Source organism: Habropoda laboriosa, unplaced genomic scaffold (genome assembly GCF_001263275.1).
Source record: "Habropoda laboriosa isolate 0110345459 unplaced genomic scaffold, ASM126327v1 scaffold38, whole genome shotgun sequence".
Lineage (NCBI taxonomy): Eukaryota > Metazoa > Arthropoda > Insecta > Hymenoptera > Apidae > Habropoda > Habropoda laboriosa.
The window spans coordinates 1025890-1046181 of record NW_017100163.1 but is presented as its reverse complement, the minus strand read 5'-3'; the positions used below and the strand labels follow the sequence as shown (position 1 = coordinate 1046181).

Genomic DNA, 20292 nt, shown 5'->3' with positions numbered 1-20292 from the left:
TAGGTCTCAGAAACATTGAGATTAAAAAGTTTCAGATCTCGGAAAATAGGAATGAAAGATTGTTAGGTCTCGAAAGAATATTCAGATAAGGAATTTTCAGAACTCGAAAGATGGAAGTAACAGATTTAAGGGTTTAAAACGTAGGAATAAAAAAATTTCAGGTAACAAAGACATATTTAGGTAAGAAGTCTTTAGATATCAAAAGGTAAAAATGACAAATTTCAGGATTTGAAGCGAAGGAATAAAAATACTTCGCATCTCAGAAAATAGAAATAGAAATATTTCAAACAATAATAAAAAAAGTGCAATTAATGAATCTTCTATTTGCTTTCCAGCTTCTTACTTTCAAATTTGCGGCGCAAGGAATCCAAAACTCGATGACTGCGTCATCGAGAGCGTGGCTGCCCTAACCGGAAAACTTCGCGAGGGAATTCCGGATTTGGATATCCCTCCATCAGAACCATTGATTATCAGTAAGGTGGTACTTGCTGACATACCCAACTTTCAGGCTATTGGAACGAACATTAAGCTTCGTGGAGTCTCCAACTATCACATAAATCATCTTCACGTGGATCTTAAGAAGCAGCAAATAGACATCGATGTCAATTTCCCAGAAAATCGAATGGAAGCTATTTACAATGTTACTGCAAAGATCTTGGTGCCTATTGTGGGGCAAGGACCAATCTATTTATCTGCTAGTGAGTTGGACAATTATGACTATCAGATCCACAAATTCATTATCTTCTATCATTCTACCACGAGACTTTTGAGGCTTTCACGGCCTGGATTACTTGAATTGTTACTCGAGGCTTCCGCGTTACGGTCGTATCCAACGGTAATTAAATTTCGGCGTTTCATCGACATTGCAGTTAACTTCGTCAGGGTATCGAGACACACTAATAATATCGTATGTCGTTTTGAATTTGGGTTTGCAAATGCTCCGTGCTCATGTCACGGATCGTTAGCTACCAACTGGATGTTTTCAATTTGTCAGCTGAACAATTGAAAAAAAAATGTGAGCACCAGATTCGAATAACATGAGATGTGCACCAGACTGGGTTACAAAATTACGGAATATAGAGTAGAATTTGAAAAATCTAGAGATATCGCCGAAACTACGGGGTACTTCCCAAGAAAATACAGGGTAGCCTTAGAAATAAGGAAACACTCAAATGACATCAACAGAGATACTACAATAGATACCAATTTAGCCCTATTTGGAACATGCTTCTCCCGGTATTTTAATTGTTCAGCTGATTAATTAAAAACACTCGATTGGTTTTCACAGCCAATCATCCGTGACCCAAATCCAAAACGATACATGACATTATTAGCGTGTCTCGATAAAGCTAACAGCTATGTTGGGGAAACGTCGGGATTTAATTACCATTAGACACGACTTTAACGCGAAAGCCTCGAACAACAATTCAAAGACTCTTCTATCATGTTCATTCAATTAAATCCAATTAACATCGAATTATTAAGTGTCCAATTGATCTTGTGTTCCAACTTTTCGTCAACATTATATCTACCTCACTGATAGACGCAGGTGTAGAAGAGATTAGGCTACATTGTTACCATTTTGACGAAAACGAAGTTATTCTCGAAACTTTATTGTAACATCTCGTAAGCCGAGTGTTAATTTGGACACGACTTTATAACCCATTGCACAGTGTTTCCTAATTGACGAACCAGCCTTTTCTTTATTACAATTTTAATTTATCTTTTTCTACCAAGAATTCCCAAAAATCCAACATCTCATCTAACCACAACTATTTATACCATCTCTCTGTCTGTTTGATCGCCTTACGACGAATTCCAAAGTTCAATACTGTGCACAATTAACTCTATTTATAGCAACCGTCGATCCTCATTTCTTCCATAAATTCAATCACTATTAATTCTATTCATCAACCAAGTAACAACCTACTCTTCAGTCAATCTGAGTATTCAATTTATTAAGTTAATGCACACGAAACGTCGTTTTTTGAAATAAATCTTTAGATACATTGTGATTCTTCAGGAAATAATGTATTTAATCAAAATATTTTCTACACGATTCTATACACTTTTTCCAACGATTAACTACACTACTGGCCAAATGTTTGGAATCACTGTGCATTGCAAGTTGCACAAAAATTCCCCCAAAATGTTAGCATTTGTAATCATTTTTCAACGAATTTTTTATCATTCAAATCAATCGAAATGAGGTAAAGTGCTATTGATCGCCACAACGTCAATTTCAAATCAATAAAGAATTAGTAGCAGATTCAATATTAATATAAATTGGCAGGCGATTCCAAATTTTCGGCCGGTAGTGTATGTAGAGTCATTAGTCCAAATTTACAAAAATCGTTAGTCTCTGAATTCAAACATTTTTTGAATGCTTCTTTTACAGTGTCTTCGTTTTGAAATAATTTATTTGTTAAAAAAATTGTTCAAGTGCTTGATGAAACGGTAGTCTATTCGGGAAAAGTCTAGTGAATAGGGGAGGATGTAGCAAAATTTCATATTCTTAACCGTGGATTGTTTCCAATAATTTTTTTTAAAACGTTACCATCGACGACCCCGTCTGGCCTTCTCCTTAGCCCATTTCCAACGAAAAGTCACCAATCTTGAATTTTGCACACCAACGTTGAAATTTCCTAAATGACCCCAAATGCTTCTTCAAATGTTAAATTTATATCTTCAGTAGCTCTTACCACAGTTTTTGCAAATTTAAATTTATGTAAAAAAATTACTTGCATATCTCGACTATACTTCACGTCAGATAATAATGCCCAAGTAATTGTAGTATGAATTTTTTTACTATTCAATACACGTGTAAATAGGTACTACAGCATCTTGTCGACTATTGCGTATAAAAATTTATGACCGGACAAAATTGAATATATGATATCGATCCGCAAAAACGGATTTCATTTGCACCAACCTAATAATTATTTTTCCATCTATGTACTTCACAAAATGTGCAACTTCTGAGCAAAAAATGTTTGTTTCTAATCCTCAACATTCTTTTTATACACGTTGTTGTTAAAACAGCAATAAAAACAGTTTTACAGTTACCGTGACGACGTAATGAAAGGGTTAAATGATAAATCGAATCTTGCCTGTTAAAATTTAAACATCCTTAGTCGCATTAATCATATTCGAAATTTCCTATCGCGATCCAAGTTTGCAATTTACGATACAAATTGAATTTTTCTGTAAGAACAATCATAATTTCTTTCAACATGAGTCTAATATTATACAAAGGGTTTAGCCGAATAAGCATGGTAAAAGTGCCCCTAAACCAAATGAAACGTGTGATACGTCGATTGAAAGAGTTTGCTAGGAAAACCATTTCGACAAAGTTGTAGCTCCCTACCCCGATTATTAGGGTAGTTATCGACCTAAACATCATTTTCATTTCATACTTGATTTCTTTTGTTCTATCTCTCTAAATAAGCCCTTTTGCAGGATGAAGAGTTTATTGAGCAATGACACCGTTTTCATAAGTAATCAACGAGCAAAGAAACTGACATCTATAAATCAGGTTGTAATTAAAAAGATGTGCAAGAGGGTACATTTTGTAGGTAGAATTTCAAGGAGTGTAACCATTTTTTTTTTTACATTTAAACACCTCTTGCTGTCACTAGAGGCCACTCTTACGTGCACGGAACGGTAAGAAATAGTGGTTTTTAATTTTTTTAACTATGACGCTGGCTTCCAAAAAATCTGGAAAAATTATGAATTAATAAACATGACAGGCAGCTTCTACTGTAAAAATATAAATATTATCATTTGATAACTTTAGTAAAAAATTGGCATTTTAAATATTGTTTAATTTTCTAAAGATAGGTTTCTCATTATAAAAATCTGCAAAATTCTCAGATATGTAACACTCTGGATATAGTATCTCGGATTTCTTATCGGACAGAACGAAAGAAATCAAGTATGAAATGAAAATGATGGTCGGTAGCTACCCTAATAAGAGGGGCTAGAGGGCTGAAACTTTGTCGAAATGGTTTTCCTAGGAAGCTCTTTCAATTGACGTATCACACGTTTCATTTGATTTAGGGGCACTTTTACCATGCTTATTCAGCTAGACCCTTCCAATGATTTGTTGCTTTTAAGTTAGGTCTTAGAATGTCATTTTCAGGATCATAACTACTTTCCTATTTTGAATAATATGTATACACCTGTCCACTCTCGAGAACCGCAGAATTGTAGCAGACAGACCTTTCAGTTTTATTTAAAATTATTAATGGTGAAATTAACTCCGCATCCCTTTTGGAGAAAATTCATCTGTATGTACCGCCCAGATGCACAAGGAAGAGATCGACGTTTCTGCCGTCAACTATCAAAACATTCTATGGCTCCCGGGATCCATTAAATAGAATTACTAAATTAACAAAATGTCGACTTCTTCTCTGGACACTTAACCGCATTTAAAATGAAGCTGTACAATACCCTTTTATCATGTGATACTTCTTAATAACATTTCTTCTTTTTTTCCTCTTCTTATTTACTTACTATTGTATTCTTTTGTACTCCTTAATGGGCTCGACCCGTATAATAATAATAATTAGCGCACATCATATAGTTACTTTAACTGTATGAATCGAATGGCACACCATGCTAACTTTGTCAATCATAATATTGATTTATTTAGTCAATCCTTAACATCCTTAATACACTCCTCAGTGCGTATACTTCAGTATTTATTCTTCGCGATCTCTTAAACCTGTATGTCCATCTTTCTCTTCTTTCTTTTCTCTTTTTCTTCTTTGTTTTGTGTCCCCTATGTTATATCTTTTTTGTACCAAAGGGTTCATCTCGTTAAAATAAATAAATAATCTTTCTCTTACAGAGGACGTGAACGCAAAGGTTAGAATGAACTACAAAATAGTGGAGCACAAAGGCAAACGATACATGTACTTCCCGTCGATGACGACACGTCTGACCGTGAAAGATTTCGACGTTAAATTCGAGTTGACCAACTTCGACAAAGCTCTGCAGCAAGCAGTCAGTCAAGCGTTGGGTAACAGTCATCAGGAAATATTGGACGCCACCAAACCTAACATAGAGAAAGCCATTTCTCAAAGATGCTTGGAAATGGCCAATAAAATCTGCAAGCATTTCACTTACGACGAACTCTTCCCTGATCGAGAATAAACACTTGCGAAAAGGAAAGACAAGCTGAACCTGATGGCTGATACATTTCGGCCTACATTTGTTCCTCAAAATTTTTTCGTTTGATCGAGAGCATAGTTGTTCGTCGAGTACAGATTTATAACTGTTTATGAATGATCAGAATTTTTAATTTGGAGATTTTTAAGAAATATTTCTTAATATTCGATTGGATGTAATGGATTAATTAATTGTAACTTGTAGATGTATAATTATATTTGTATTTGTTAATATAAAGCGTAAGCTACTTGGAATATTTTGTTAAAGAAATGTATTGCTCGATGTTAATAATATATTGTCTTAAAGCTGCTGGTCTAAAGTCCTGTGTTCCTTTTTCTGCATTTTTTTTCATGAAATATTGTTAGTTCAATCCGGGTAAATGACAAAATCTGTAAACCACCGTTGTTACGGAACGGGCCGTAACGGTTGAGATCGCTTTTGTTTCGGGTTTGGTTAAAGGCGTAAAATTCCAGAATACTAGTTTTGGCACCTTGCTTCCGACCAATCAATGGTAAGGAAAAGGGCCTGGAGTCGAGCGTCGCTTCCTGGGTTTCTCCGGACTTCGCCCCTTTCCTACCTTAGGCGGTTGCTTGGCGTTTTTGGTTTATAATTATAAAGGTGTTTGGTAATGATAATAATAATATCTAATAATAATAATGTTAATAATGTGGGAAGCAGGCATGATGAAAGGAATCGCGAACACGGACAATCGAATCTTCTCGATGTATTTACCGGCTGATCGGCACGTGCCGGCAGGCATGAGTGTGTGTGTCTATGTGAACATTAGCTCCAAAAATATTCTAACGTAACGCGACCGGGCAGACAACATCGCTAGTCCGGACGTACCGAGCTTAGAAAAAATGTCGGGAACGTTCGGACTGGACGAGGATAAAAGCACGTGCCCGTGACACGAGAAATCAGTCTGGAAGAAGTTTGGAAGGAGTCTGGAAGTAACTACGATACGCTACGATACGAATATGCCACGATACGATACGATACGATCAGGTACGATAAGGCCAGTGTAGGCCCTACGAACTAGTTTTACTCGTCGTGTTATCTCTGTAACTAGCGGAATACAGTAAATTCTCTACAAGTGTCAGTCAGTTTGGATTCTACAAGTGTCAGTACAGATGGTCCTACGCCCCTAGCGTGTAACGCTACACCACTTGGTTTCTTTTACGAGATTTCACGGCTCGACAATTCATAATAGAAAAATAATTAATTTTTTTCATCTGAAATTTTTTTTAACATGTTGGTGAGATTTTTCTGATGAAAATGATATCAAACACGACATAATTTGAACAACATTTACTTATTCATTGTCACGCCAGACAGTGAACGTGTTATCTTATCAATATGTTAAGAAAAATTTCGGGATAAAAAAACGTAAAATTAAAAAAGTTGGTATTTAAATCGCTTGGTTGCCTCGACTCACGTTTCATCCTTACCTTTTATTCGCTGTCCTTGTCTACATTCGGCAAACTACAAAGGCGGGCGCGAGTCTCGAAAACGTAGTCCCTGATTCTACAAGTGTCAGGTTTAGGTTCCTTGCGGACTGACACTTGTGGAGAATTTACTGCAGATACTTTAATAAAACCCTATTCCTACAATAATAATATTATAATAGTATCTAATTACACTAATGTTAATAATAATATTATAATAGTATCTAATTACACTAATGTTAATAATAATATTATAATAGTATCTAACAGCAATGTGTGGGGGAAAGGCAGTGGGTTCGTAACAGCCGTAATTAATCTTTTTATTTTTTGTACATTACACGTTCAATAAAAAATACAATCATGCAAAATTCATTTTCACGTGTGAATCTATCGAGGAGCAATGGTAAAAGAGTACGAAAGAAAAATGGCCACTGAAGAATTTCAATATTACGCTTGTTACACACTAATTAAGTGATGAAAATAAATCTAACTGTTAATTTCTCCATCAAGTGCAACGTTGAATATAAAAATTAACGTTAAAAGGAACTGACACAATCGTTAACATTTAAAAGAAAAGCTTTCGTATACAGTTGTAGTACATTAGGCAAAATTGTCGCAATTACCAACAATTCGTGTCACCGTTAATCACAGTCCACGTTTCAAAAGGTTCTCAAACTCCGACAATACTTCAGAAATAGATTTCTTTCATTAACATGTCGCAGCCTGGCGAGAAAACTGTCACAAGTGGAAAACATGAAATTTTTGAACAACGTGAAAAGAAACTTTCTGTTTGAAAAATTACTTAATTACAATATTATGAAACATACGTCAGTTAAAATTTACAGTTCAAGTTCCGACATTTCTTCCGATGAATTTACATAGAAGATATTCCAAACAATAAATTGAAAATTACAAATTTTCGACTTGCCGCACTTTTGTCGCGAGGGTGCATTATATATACTTCAATGGTTTTCAAAATGAGGTAAACGTTGGCAAATCACACGAAGAGTGGCGCAAACACGCGATTAATACTACAAAAATGACCGCCATCCGTTGTGATTCGCGTGAAAATTCCTTACGAAGCTGGGAAAAGTACGTTGTAGGGGTATAACGGAAGAATACTGTTCGCGATTTTTGTAAAAGTATTTGAGATCGCGTTCTCGAGCGAGGGCGTCAGCTCCTTGATGAACGCGTCAAAGTTGCTGTTGATGGCCATGTTAATGGCCTCGCCGAGGACTGGATCACCGCCAAACAAATTCTGTAACTTCAGGACACCACCTCCCACTGATATTTTCGCCTTAAGGTCGGCCACGGTGAGATAATCCTCGCCGTCTTGTCCTTTTTTCATCGTCATTTGCAGCCTCACCAGTCCCCTGCAGTTCGTGAAGTTTCCAGACATTGGGCCGGATCCACGAATCGCTAGTAAAATCAATTTACCATCCACGTCGTATTCGCCCTCTATAGAGAGCTTCGAGATGTCCAATTCTGCTATGAAACTGTAAGTTTCCAGACTGGCCCTGTGAAACGAGAAGAAACAAATTAATTTTTTGTTCGAGAGGTTTTAATTAAATTTCATGCAATTGTATTTATTCGACATGCGTTACGAAAAGTAGCAAGTCCGTTTGTTTCACGGAAAACTTCACGGAAACCGTTTGTTTACATTGTCGCGAAAAATATCACGTTTCGTTTTTCGTCGCGAAAAGTAACACATTTAAATGGTCGGCTACGAAAAATAACATGTTTTGTTTTTCGCTGTGAAAACTAACACGTTCGAGTAACTTGCCAAGAAAAGTAGCATGCACAGATTGTAGCGATGAGAAGAAGCACACTTGAGAAAAAGCATGTTTAGCTTTATACCGCACCAACCGACAAGATTTAATTTTTTTTACCATATAAGTTAAATATAATCGAATCTGATCTAATCAGAATTTCATCCTGATCTGGTCATAATACGTGTATAGTCGGGGCCACGATATAGCGAGGTCGTAAAATCGGTTAGGCGTCAAAGTAAACATGTTTTAGCTGCCGGGACCCCGAAATTGACAGAAATACGAGCAGATAAGTACTTGAAACCATGGTCAGGACCGTACAAAGAATTCTTGTATCCAGCGAAAGTCAAACTGATTCTAATATATTTACTGAAAATTGAGTTCAGCTAGGACAATTTAGGGTTTTTTTCTTCTGGGAAAAGCCGCTTTTGGAAGTACGGTTACAAGTAAAGGTCTTATTGAGGTCTTTAACATCTTCATTTACCTGCTCGTGTTATATACAGATAGAAAATGCAAAAGGATTGTGTAGCTTTAATATTAACATATTTTCCATTTGTAAATGAAATACCATTTTCTACTTGAAGTACCAAATCATATGCTACCATTCGTTTATTGTTGGAACCCTCAAACAGACTGCAACACACGGCCTTGAGTGCCGCAACATCAATCGATGCCGATTCTTGAGAGGTTAATTTACGACCTCGCTATATCGTGGCCCCAACTATACATAAAACGAATGTGAAATATTTTACAATAATCCTACTTCAAAAAACAATGCAAAAATACAGAATAAAGTTATTATTAGATTATAATCAGCTAAAGTAAATTGGTCACAAATTACATCAAGCGTTCTTGATTTTTTGAAATACTTCCAACTCGCACAAAATAGAACGTAATCTATATAAACATGTATTATTCATATTTCTCATTATTTATTCATTTCATAACAAAGAAATCGATGAGATACGATTTATCCTTCTTAAAACCGTTCTTCTTTCTATGACAAAATCATATGCATAACCTGTCGTAAAAAGCTGTTCGACCACTCCCAAACCATCAGCAGCCCCAAAGCTACCCAATTGTCTCGCGATTGGCTTTGAAGAGTGATTCTAATATATTTACTGAAAATTGAGTTCAGCTAGGACAATTTAGGGTTTTTTTCTTCTGGGAAAAGCCGCATTTGGAAGTACGGTTACAAGATGCAGATAGAAAATGCAAAAGGATTGTGTAGCTTTAATATTAACATATTTTCCATTTGTAAATGAAATACCATTTTCTACTTGAAGTACCAAATCATATGCTACCATTCGTTTATTGTTGGAACCCTCAAACAGACTGCAACACACGGCCTTGAGTGCCGCAACATCAATCGATGCCGATTCTTGAGAGTTTAATTTACGACCTCGCTATATCGTGGCCCCAACTATATATAGTATTCCTCGGGGCTATTGTAGTATAGACTTTTCGAAAAATTGATTGTTCTTCTGCATTTTCGGAAAGTTAACGTTTTCGAAATTGTATTTGCGGAAGGATTTTCCCCAATTCGTAATAGTAACGAAGTTATAGATATTTAAAGAACACCGCAGACAACTCGCAACGTACAATATTCATCGACGTGAAACCAGTTTTTACTGATATAATTTTGGAAGCAATTATACCTAATTCAAACCTAACCCAAAATCAACGAAAATCGAATGTAAAGAAATTTGGTGGTACGAGACGAGAGGTACGCATGCCGAAACGTACACGTGCCAAAGGAAGAGTGACGATGCCAGTGCCTTCGAAGAAGAACTGCTTCGCAGTCCCTTGAAAAGATAATCAACATGGAATCAACATGCTGTCCAGCTAAAAACTTTGTTAAATCAAGAAATGTATCGACAGAAATGATTACCGAACATTTGATTGAATGTCAATGGCGTCGTGAGTGTAGAAAGTTCAACATAGACCCGAAACAAATTAATTTTTTGTTCGAGAGGTTTTAATTAAATTTCATGCAATTGTATTTATTCGACATGCGTTACGAAAAGTAGCAAGTCCGTTTGTTTCACGGAAAACTTCACGGAAACTCCGGTCGCGCAGCCCACCGGCCAGTAACACATCATAAATTAATAAACAGTCCTTTCCAGCCGTTTTCCTAGCCCCTAACAAATTCCTTCCCTATCATAAAACAGTTCAAGTCGCATCCTGGTCGCCGTTTGTTTACATTGTCGCGAAAAATATCACGTTTCGTTTTTCGTCGCGAAAAGTAACACATTTAAATGGTCGGCTACGAAAAATAACATGTTTTGTTTTTCGCTGTGAAAACTAACACGTTCGAGTAACTTGCCAAGAAAAGTAGCATGCACAGATTGTAGCGATGAGAAGAAGCACACTTGAGAAAAAGCATGTTTAGCTTTATACCGCACCAACCGACAAGATTTAATTTTTTTTACCATATAAGTTAAATATAATCGAATCTGATCTAATCAGAATTTCATCCTGATCTGGTCATAATACGTGTATAGTCGGGGCCACGATATAGCGAGGTCGTAAAATCGGTTAGGCGTCAAAGTAAACATGTTTTAGCTGCCGGGACCCCGAAATTGACAGAAATACGAGCAGATAAGTACTTGAAACCATGGTCAGGACCGTACAAAGAATTCTTGTATCCAGCGAAAGTCAATAAAGAATCCATTTAAATAGGTTACTGGTCCACTGAATCTAATTAAAACCGACTTAATCGTCTGCTGTGAAGTACCTACAGTATTTCGTTGCCTACGGTATTATTTATACGAAATACAATTGCAAGCATAAAATCATTTATCCGTAATTCAATTGAAGATTCTCTTTCACATTCTTGCTAAATCAGTCAGCTTGAAAGTTTAATAAAAATTTTAGTATACTCTTGAAACATACGTTAAAGAGTGAAACAAGTCAGTACTAGCCGGGGGACAATTAATTTCGCACAATGAAAAATTCAGGAAACGGAGATATATAAAACGAGCGTGGCAATTAGTCAATTGAATTCATGAACTCCTCCGATTCGTTCAGCTCGTTAGTATTCTATTCAGTCAATTTGCTTGACCTGTTCGTATACTCGATTCTTGAACCTTCTTCCTTCGAAGTTTCTTCTCTTTACTGATCGTTAAAAATCGAATAAACAGATGATCCGTACTTTATTCTCTATTTTGTTCCAAGCGACACGCAAATCGAGCACAATTAAAATTTCAATCACTACACCGTTACACTTTGCAAAATTTCAATATTTATCTCTAACGAATAAATCACATTCGTACAATCGCCAGTAAAAACAAAAGAAATGTAATTCTTTTTAAAACAGAAACTTTCTTCGAAATCATAACCAATCCCAGCAATAAAGAACAACGTTTTCCATACATTTGCATTTATCTCGTGCTCAATTCCGATCGAATATTATCGAGTTCACGTACTTTATACAACCGACATACGGGCCCAGCGTTCGCGTTCGCAGCTGTGAATAGGTGTGCGTAAATTTTCCAAGTTGGTTACAAGGTCCTGTATTCGTACGAATATCTGGCGAAACGAAGCTACAATTTTTGTCGCGATAAAGAATCGCCGAATAGAGCATTAAAACAGAACGGTGGGCAACGTAATGACAATAATAATACAAATTCTGGCCATTTTAACTCTGCAAAACGGCTTTAAGAGGATTATAGCCGGAGCGTAAACACCGAACCAATCGGAATTTTAATACGAATCCGAGCGATTTTTCGGCACACCGGTGAAACCCTCCCCCATTTTCCCGGTGCCCAGTTCATTATATCCGCAAGCGTAAACCGAACAACAACGACGTAAAAATACTCTAGCCGGTGATACGGTCGAATTGAATTTTCCAGAATTATTTCGCGTCGTTTCGGTGAACCTTCCTTTTTTTTCTCTCTCTCTCTCTCTCTTTTTCCACCCTCTGTGCGAAATAGAGTGTTGAAAGCTCGACGACAAATATCTACGTAGCGACGAGAAACAGGAATTTTCGTTAAGCTCCTTTACGAATCTCTGATAACGTTCAAATGACTCTGAAAAAAGTGGATTTGGTATTAAAGTGGGATATTTTGGACACAAGAACGAAATAATTGCGTCGATCGCCTAATGAAAAGTTTTTAGGTAAATAAATACTGTGGATATACGTAAACATCGGTGGGAAAATGAAATGTACGTTTGTTAATTATTTAGTTTTGAGTGTTCGTAAGTTGGATGTTAAATATGATTATTAATTAATCAAGCTTCGAGTACCAGTGTCCGGTCGCGCAGCCCACCGGCCAGTAACACATCACAAATTAATAAACAGTCCTTTCCTAGCCCCTAACAAATTCCTTCCCTACCTGGTCATGTTTCCTATCCCTTTCCCCTTTCCGGGTTTTCCCCAAATTATTTCAACTTTTGCCCACCACCTTCACCCTCACGTTCTCCTTCCACTAGTTTCCTAATATCCAATCACACCTCCGCATTTTTCGAGACCTTCTTTTCCACCACCTTCAACGTCCAACCAATCACAACATACACCGACCTAATATATACCCACGCACCATCGCAAATAAAGGAGTTCAAAAATATTCTTACGGAGAGAAACCTCTTATTCACCATCACCACACCAACTACTAGAATTTCGCCCTTCCGGGATTAACACATCGGGAGCGCAACGATACTAACCGAGTTCGAACTGAACCCAGTCTCGTTCACGAGTTAAGCATCGTACACCATTTGAAGATCTCATAAAGTGTATTAAGCTTAGTTTTCCACTTTTGCGTATTCCACTTATTCGTATTCAGCACATCGAAACGAATAGAATGACGTGCATTATGTGCGAAAAACTTGGGCAGGGGGCAAGGGGAAAATGTAGAATTAAAGTAAGCAGTCATTCTGGTAATCTGTAAGTACGAATCTTCAAGAAAGTACTGTTAAATTTTTGCAGCCTTTTGTAGCGTACGGAACTAACTCCACCGCTTCGACAATACCTGGTTCATCTCTATCTGTTTCTATTGTACTATCACTTACTTTTCTCAGTTACTTTAATGTAACTGTATAGTGTATCGAAAGCAGTGATGTATCGTAAGTGAATAATTTGCCGATCAGTCGCAAGCATATATATCACACGAAAATTGAGTACTCAAACTTTAAACGTGTTTTTCTTGAAATGTTCTTTTCTCAACTGGCGGAAGTAAAATAAAAAAAAGTAACCAGCATTGGCTCTCGCAGGTACCAGATTTACATTTCTATATTGAAAATTTCAAGTTTTTTACATCGCAAAACTTAAAAAAAAAAATGGAAAATTCCAATACTTAAACTTTGAATGTACGCCATTTTGTTAAATTTTGACTTGCATGACTAATTCTGGTACCTGTGGTAGCGGTAGTCATACTGACTAAAAATCTGACATCTTTGTTTTGGACGAATCTGTGATCTGAAATCAATTCTGCCAGCGAAGGATCTTTTTTTAAAGGTAATATTTTTATCTCCAGGTATAGCATTAAAAAAACAATTAAAGAACCATTTAAAAAATTGTGTTGCATACTTTATAAGTGGCGTAATAAGTGAAAAATGTTTAACATTGTTATTCATTGCACATACCAAAAAAAAAATCTTAAATATTGCCGAAATTTTCAGCGTGATTACAGGAATGACTCCTTCAATGAGAAATTAACCCAGATAACACTGTAGCGTGTAACTAGTGCGCGCCAATAGAGAGTAAGTCACACCTAGACCCACGCCAATAGAAAATAATATTAACACGCACCAATAGGGGGCGAGCGTAATGAGCAAATTAGGCGTGTACCGATGGGGCACTCTCCACGGTCCGCGCACAGGAAAAGGGCGTATATAAGGACGCCCGAAAAAGGACAAAACAGATAGCCCGGGTGTTAGCAGGTTTTTTGCAATTTTTCCTGCTTCTGCATCCCGCTGCATGGTTTGTACGCCATATTTTCATTGTACAAGGTAACTAAAGTCTTTATTCTTTTTAGTGCATAAGGAAGAAATACTCCAGGTGGCTCTCACCCGACCCCATCGCATAAAAAAAAAAAAAAAAAGGACAAAACAGATAGCCCGGGTGTTAGCAGGTTTTTTGCAATTTTTCCTGCTTCTGCATCCCGCTGCATGGTTTGTACGCCATATTTTCATTGTACAAGGTAACTAAAGTCTTTATTCTTTTTAGTGCATAAGGAAGAAATACTCCAGGTGGCTCTCACCCGACCCCATCGCATAAAAAAAAAAAAAAAAAGGACAAAACAGATAGCCCGGGTGTTAGCAGGTTTTTTGCAATTTTTCCTGCTTCTGCATCCCGCTGCATGGTTTGTACGCCATATTTTCATTGTACAAGGTAACTAAAGTCTTTATTCTTTTTAGTGCATAAGGAAGAAATACTCCAGGTGGCTCTCACCCGACCCCATCGCATAAAAAAAAAAAAAAAAAGGACAAAACAGATAGCCCGGGTGTTAGCAGGTTTTTTGCAATTTTTCCTGCTTCTGCATCCCGCTGCATGGTTTGTACGCCATATTTTCATTGTACAAGGTAACTAAAGTCTTTATTCTTTTTAGTGCATAAGGAAGAAATACTCCAGGTGGCTCTCACCCGACCCCATCGCATAAAAAAAAAAAAAAAAAGGACAAAACAGATAGCCCGGGTGTTAGCAGGTTTTTTGCAATTTTTCCTGCTTCTGCATCCCGCTGCATGGTTTGTACGCCATATTTTCATTGTACAAGGTAACTAAAGTCTTTATTCTTTTTAGTGCATAAGGAAGAAATACTCCAGGTGGCTCTCACCCGACCCCATCGCATAAAAAAAAAAAAAAAAAGGACAAAACAGATAGCCCGGGTGTTAGCAGGTTTTTTGCAATTTTTCCTGCTTCTGCATCCCGCTGCATGGTTTGTACGCCATATTTTCATTGTACAAGGTAACTAAAGTCTTTATTCTTTTTAGTGCATAAGGAAGAAATACTCCAGGTGGCTCTCACCCGACCCCATCGCATAAAAAAAAAAAAAAAAAGGACAAAACAGATAGCCCGGGTGTTAGCAGGTTTTTTGCAATTTTTCCTGCTTCTGCATCCCGCTGCATGGTTTGTACGCCATATTTTCATTGTACAAGGTAACTAAAGTCTTTATTCTTTTTAGTGCATAAGGAAGAAATACTCCAGGTGGCTCTCACCCGACCCCATCGCATAAAAAAAAAAAAAAAAAGGACAAAACAGATAGCCCGGGTGTTAGCAGGTTTTTTGCAATTTTTCCTGCTTCTGCATCCCGCTGCATGGTTTGTACGCCATATTTTCATTGTACAAGGTAACTAAAGTCTTTATTCTTTTTAGTGCATAAGGAAGAAATACTCCAGGTGGCTCTCACCCGACCCCATCGCATAAAAAAAAAAAAAAAAAGGACAAAACAGATAGCCCGGGTGTTAGCAGGTTTTTTGCAATTTTTCCTGCTTCTGCATCCCGCTGCATGGTTTGTACGCCATATTTTCATTGTACAAGGTAACTAAAGTCTTTATTCTTTTTAGTGCATAAGGAAGAAATACTCCAGGTGGCTCTCACCCGACCCCATCGCATAAAAAAAAAAAAAAAAAGGACAAAACAGATAGCCCGGGTGTTAGCAGGTTTTTTGCAATTTTTCCTGCTTCTGCATCCCGCTGCATGGTTTGTACGCCATATTTTCATTGTACAAGGTAACTAAAGTCTTTATTCTTTTTAGTGCATAAGGAAGAAATACTCCAGGTGGCTCTCACCCGACCCCATCGCATAAAAAAAAAAAAAAAAAGGACAAAACAGATAGCCCGGGTGTTAGCAGGTTTTTTGCAATTTTTCCTGCTTCTGCATCCCGCTGCATGGTTTGTACGCCATATTTTCATTGTACAAGGTAACTAAAGTCTTTATTCTTTTTAGTGCATAAGGAAGAAATACTCCAGGTGGCTCTCACCCGACCCCATCGCATAAAAAAAAAAAAAAAAAGGACAAAACAGATAGTCCGGGACAGCGAACTGGAGGAAACCCTGTACTCGAGTCAACTAGACATTTACCAGCGAACTCTGTATCGACAAAATAAATCTTGTTCAACACAACATTGCACGCTTACGATTGGTGTGTGGTTGAGGAGCAACGAACCCACAACACACAAACGTCTTGTGAATGCCTTAGAGACGTCGAATAGAAGCCTAAAGATGCCCAAAAGACGTCTGAATGGCGTCCAATGTTACAGTCCAGTGAAGCACTATGACTTTAAAAACGTCTTAAAGGCGTAATTTTTATACATTGACAGAACGTACCGTTCGTACATCTTCAAGAAATTCAGATCACGTTGTAAAACGTTCAAACAAAAAATGAACGTAAAATGAACACGTCTAAGAAGTCGTGTGCTTTCTGAGAAGTAGAATCAGGTGTGTTAGCAATGGACGTTGATCAATTTTAAGGGAATTTAAATTCTTGTAAAAATAAAGTGAATTTCTGAACTATTGAAGAACCTAAAATCCAGCCAACTCTAAATTTTTATTTTTACAACTAGAAGGGTTATAAAGAAAATGTTAAAAATCGGAAATATTTATTTTACAATTGTCCCTAACTAATAATATTGGTTTAAATTTATTATTTTAGAATTCGAATTTTTTAGAGTATCTTTTGTGTCTCCTGCAAAAATTGTACAATTTGATTCTTACGCCAAAGTCTTCAATTAGAACTTCCATGTCTCTAAAGAGAAGAAATACTGTCCACGTAGTCACTTTTTGAGCGTTATAATAGAAAATTTTTTTCATAAAAATGTAGAGCTTTTTATAAAATGTTACAAAAGGATTTTTCCATTTAACTTTTTCCTCCAGGGGAATAAAAATAGTTTAAATTGGTAGACATTATAAGTGAGAAGAAATGATTCACACGTCGTTGACATTCATCATTTCCGTCCGATCGCATGGTCTCCATAGGATCCCTCTCTTTTTGCAATTTACATGTCACGTTCGCCGTACAAATTATTCCTAACTAGAACCACAAAAGATCGTGTCATGGCCATTACTCCGCGCACACGTGGAATACAAAGAAGAAAATCTCTTCATTTACCATCGTTGTGTTATTTATTTACGACTGAGTCAGATGTCAATCACGTCTTCAACGATATTTCATCTGATTTATAATTTGTGTTTCTTTATGGTGCAAGGAAACAGAAAGAGAAGATTCTTCGTTCAACAATAATTTAAACGTGACAAATAAATTTTCTTTTTTTCGAAAACTCATTACCAAGGAGTAATAAAAAGAATGGAAAAAATTGGTACTTAACACATTGCCGTCGAGAAACGAGATATGTACATATCTCCTTTTATACTTTATTTGACATTTAGTGCCACTGAAGATACATAACACAATGTATGCAATACGTAAGCAGTAACTGCACTGTGACTTTAATTTCTTTTCTCAATACCTTTATCATTTTTAAATCATTAAATAACAACAGTAAGCCAAAATTTGAAGACTTTTTATTACACGTTGTAATGGCTGGAAGATACTGAAAGCGTATCCGACGAAACTGTATAATATGTACATATGTATTTAATATCTATGAAAAACCATACTAGTAAGTACTAAAGATCCGCAATAAAAGTTATCTGGAGAAATGGCCAAGCATATGTTGGTGCCTATATCAAGCACAAAAAAGAAGAAATTTCTGACAAAAGAATGTGTTATTTGTAAGGAATTTTCTCTTTCTTTCGAGAGCGTTCGGGAAATTTCTCGAACCGCGAAAGATATATAAACATATTCACTTTTGTTTTGTTTGGAATAACTGAAAACTTTCCCGAAACATTTAGGTAGATATTATATAAATAAGAGGCGAGCAACAAAAGCGAGTCAGTCTGCCTATGCAAATCGTGCAATACAGTAAATTCTCCACAAGTGTCAGTCCGCAAGGAACCTAAACCTGACACTTGTAGAGTCAGGGACTACGTTTTCGAGCCTCGCGCCCGCCTTTGTAGTTTGCCGAACGTAGACAAGGACAGCGAATAAAAGATAAGGATGAAACGTGAGTCGAGGCAACCGAGCGATTTAAATACCAACTTTTTTAATTTTACGTTTTTTTATCCCGAAATTTGTCTTAACATATTGATGAGATTTTTCTGATGAAAATGACATCAAACATGACATAATGTGAACAACATTTACATATTAACACGTTCACTGTCCGTGTTAATAAGTAAATGTTGTTCAAATTATATCGTGTTTGATATCATTTTTATCAGAAAAATCTCACCAACATGTTAAAAAAAAATTTCAGATGAAGAAAAGTAAAATTAAAGAAATTATATTTTTCTATTATGAATTGTCGAGCCGTGAAATCTCGTAAAAGAAACCGAGTGGTGTAGCGTTACACGCTTGACTGACAGCGAGCGAGATAACATAGGCGTAGGACCATCTATACTGACACTTGTAGAATCCAAACTGACTGACACTTGTAGAGAATTTACTGTAGCCTGTGTCTGTATTCTGTCTGTTTTTCACCGTTAGTGTAAATAATAAAATACGTTGTAGATTTTTCTTCGAAAAAAAGTTTTCCGTGTTCCATACATATTTGTGTTATGAATAACAAAGAAAGCAAATTTTCTAACTTAACATTAAACCTTGGCATATGCTTTACAAAATATCACATTAAAAAAGTTCTAATTAATGTATTTTCACTTCATCAGCAATATTAATTAAAAATATAAATGTTCATAAAGAAAAACTAGTTGTTTTATTGTGAATTCAAAAATCTCATCAAAATGACAAAATGGCCAGACGTGGAGTAATTTAAGTTGAAAAAATACCCGACCACGCTAATGTGTTAAATACGAAAAGATGTATGACCTGTTATACAATAAAAAAAAAGTGCTGCCTCATTTAGCAGTAAATAGAAAAAAGTACTTGGGTACTTAATAATATTTTAACCACCATTTCGCACTTAATAAATATTTTGTATAATCTAACTATTTTTACTAATGTATTTAATAATTTTATCTTGCTTTCAATAAATCAAATTAAAACAGGTGGTTGTTCAATTTAAGAGTCAGTAGTTCAATATAAGCAGTTCAATATAATGTTAACAATATTTTGTCAAAATTTGAGTCGGAATTTCACAGAAATATCAGACGCAGGCATTTAAAGCGAAGTATGCTCTCGTGTTGCCAAGCAGAAGAACGTGTTACCAAGGCGTAAGCAGAAGAAAAATTGAATGAACATAATCATTCTACTCCGCTAAAAGTTGCTGTCATTAATGTAATTCGTCCAATTTACGAAGGCTTGAGCGAAGAAGAACTGTTACAACGATGTGTCGGTGGCTTCAAACAAAATGATAACGAGTGCTTGAGTAACTTAATTTGGAACATAGTTGCAAAAATGTACAGCGGCATTCTGACAGTTGCAGCTTATGTTGCTGCCTGCATTTGTAACGAAGGCGCAACATCTTTGCTACAATTTTTACAATTTATGTGTATAATCGCGACTCCAAATGCTCACAGATACATATGTGTCTTATACAAAGGATGATTGAGCGAAGAAGAACTGTTACAACGATGTGTCGGTGGCTTCAAACAAAATGATAACGAGTGCTCGAGTAACTTAATTTGGAACATAGTTGCAAAAATGTACAGCGGCATTCTGACAGTTGCAGCTTATGTTGCTGCCTACATTTGTAACGAAGGCGCAACATCTTTGCTACAATTTTTACAATTTATGTGTATATCACGACTCCAAATACTCACAGATACATATGTCTTATACAAAGGATGAGCACCGTATATCAAAACGAGACAAAATGAAGCTAGAACAGCACGCAGATTGGATAAAATATGAGTTAGGGAGGTTGTTTAAGTTCCAAGGATTTATTTTACAGGCCTCTGAAATTGATAATTCACGATAAGATTATAAATTTATTGTTTGTGGTAGGTCAAAC

The 20292-nt window shown here is 36.4% G+C and overlaps 2 protein-coding genes across 2 annotated transcripts in view; one reads left to right on the top strand and one right to left on the bottom strand.

The window, feature by feature from the left end:
- Positions 1-5204, top strand: part of LOC108578507 — an 8000-nt gene extending 2796 nt beyond the window's left edge. Inside the window, exons 2-3 of the mRNA XM_017941858.1 lie at positions 336-698; positions 4853-5204. Coding sequence (XP_017797347.1) covers positions 336-698; positions 4853-5157 — 668 coding nt within the window. The 3' untranslated portion in view covers positions 5158-5204. The remainder of the gene's footprint in view (positions 1-335; positions 699-4852) is intronic.
- A 2345-nt stretch (positions 5205-7549) lies between these two features.
- The window catches only part of LOC108578503 (protein takeout), a 16509-nt gene continuing 3766 nt past the window's right edge, over positions 7550-20292 (bottom strand). Inside the window, exon 3 of the mRNA XM_017941854.1 lies at positions 7550-8134. Within this exon, the coding sequence (XP_017797343.1) occupies positions 7693-8134 (442 nt within the window). The 3' untranslated portion in view covers positions 7550-7692. The remainder of the gene's footprint in view (positions 8135-20292) is intronic.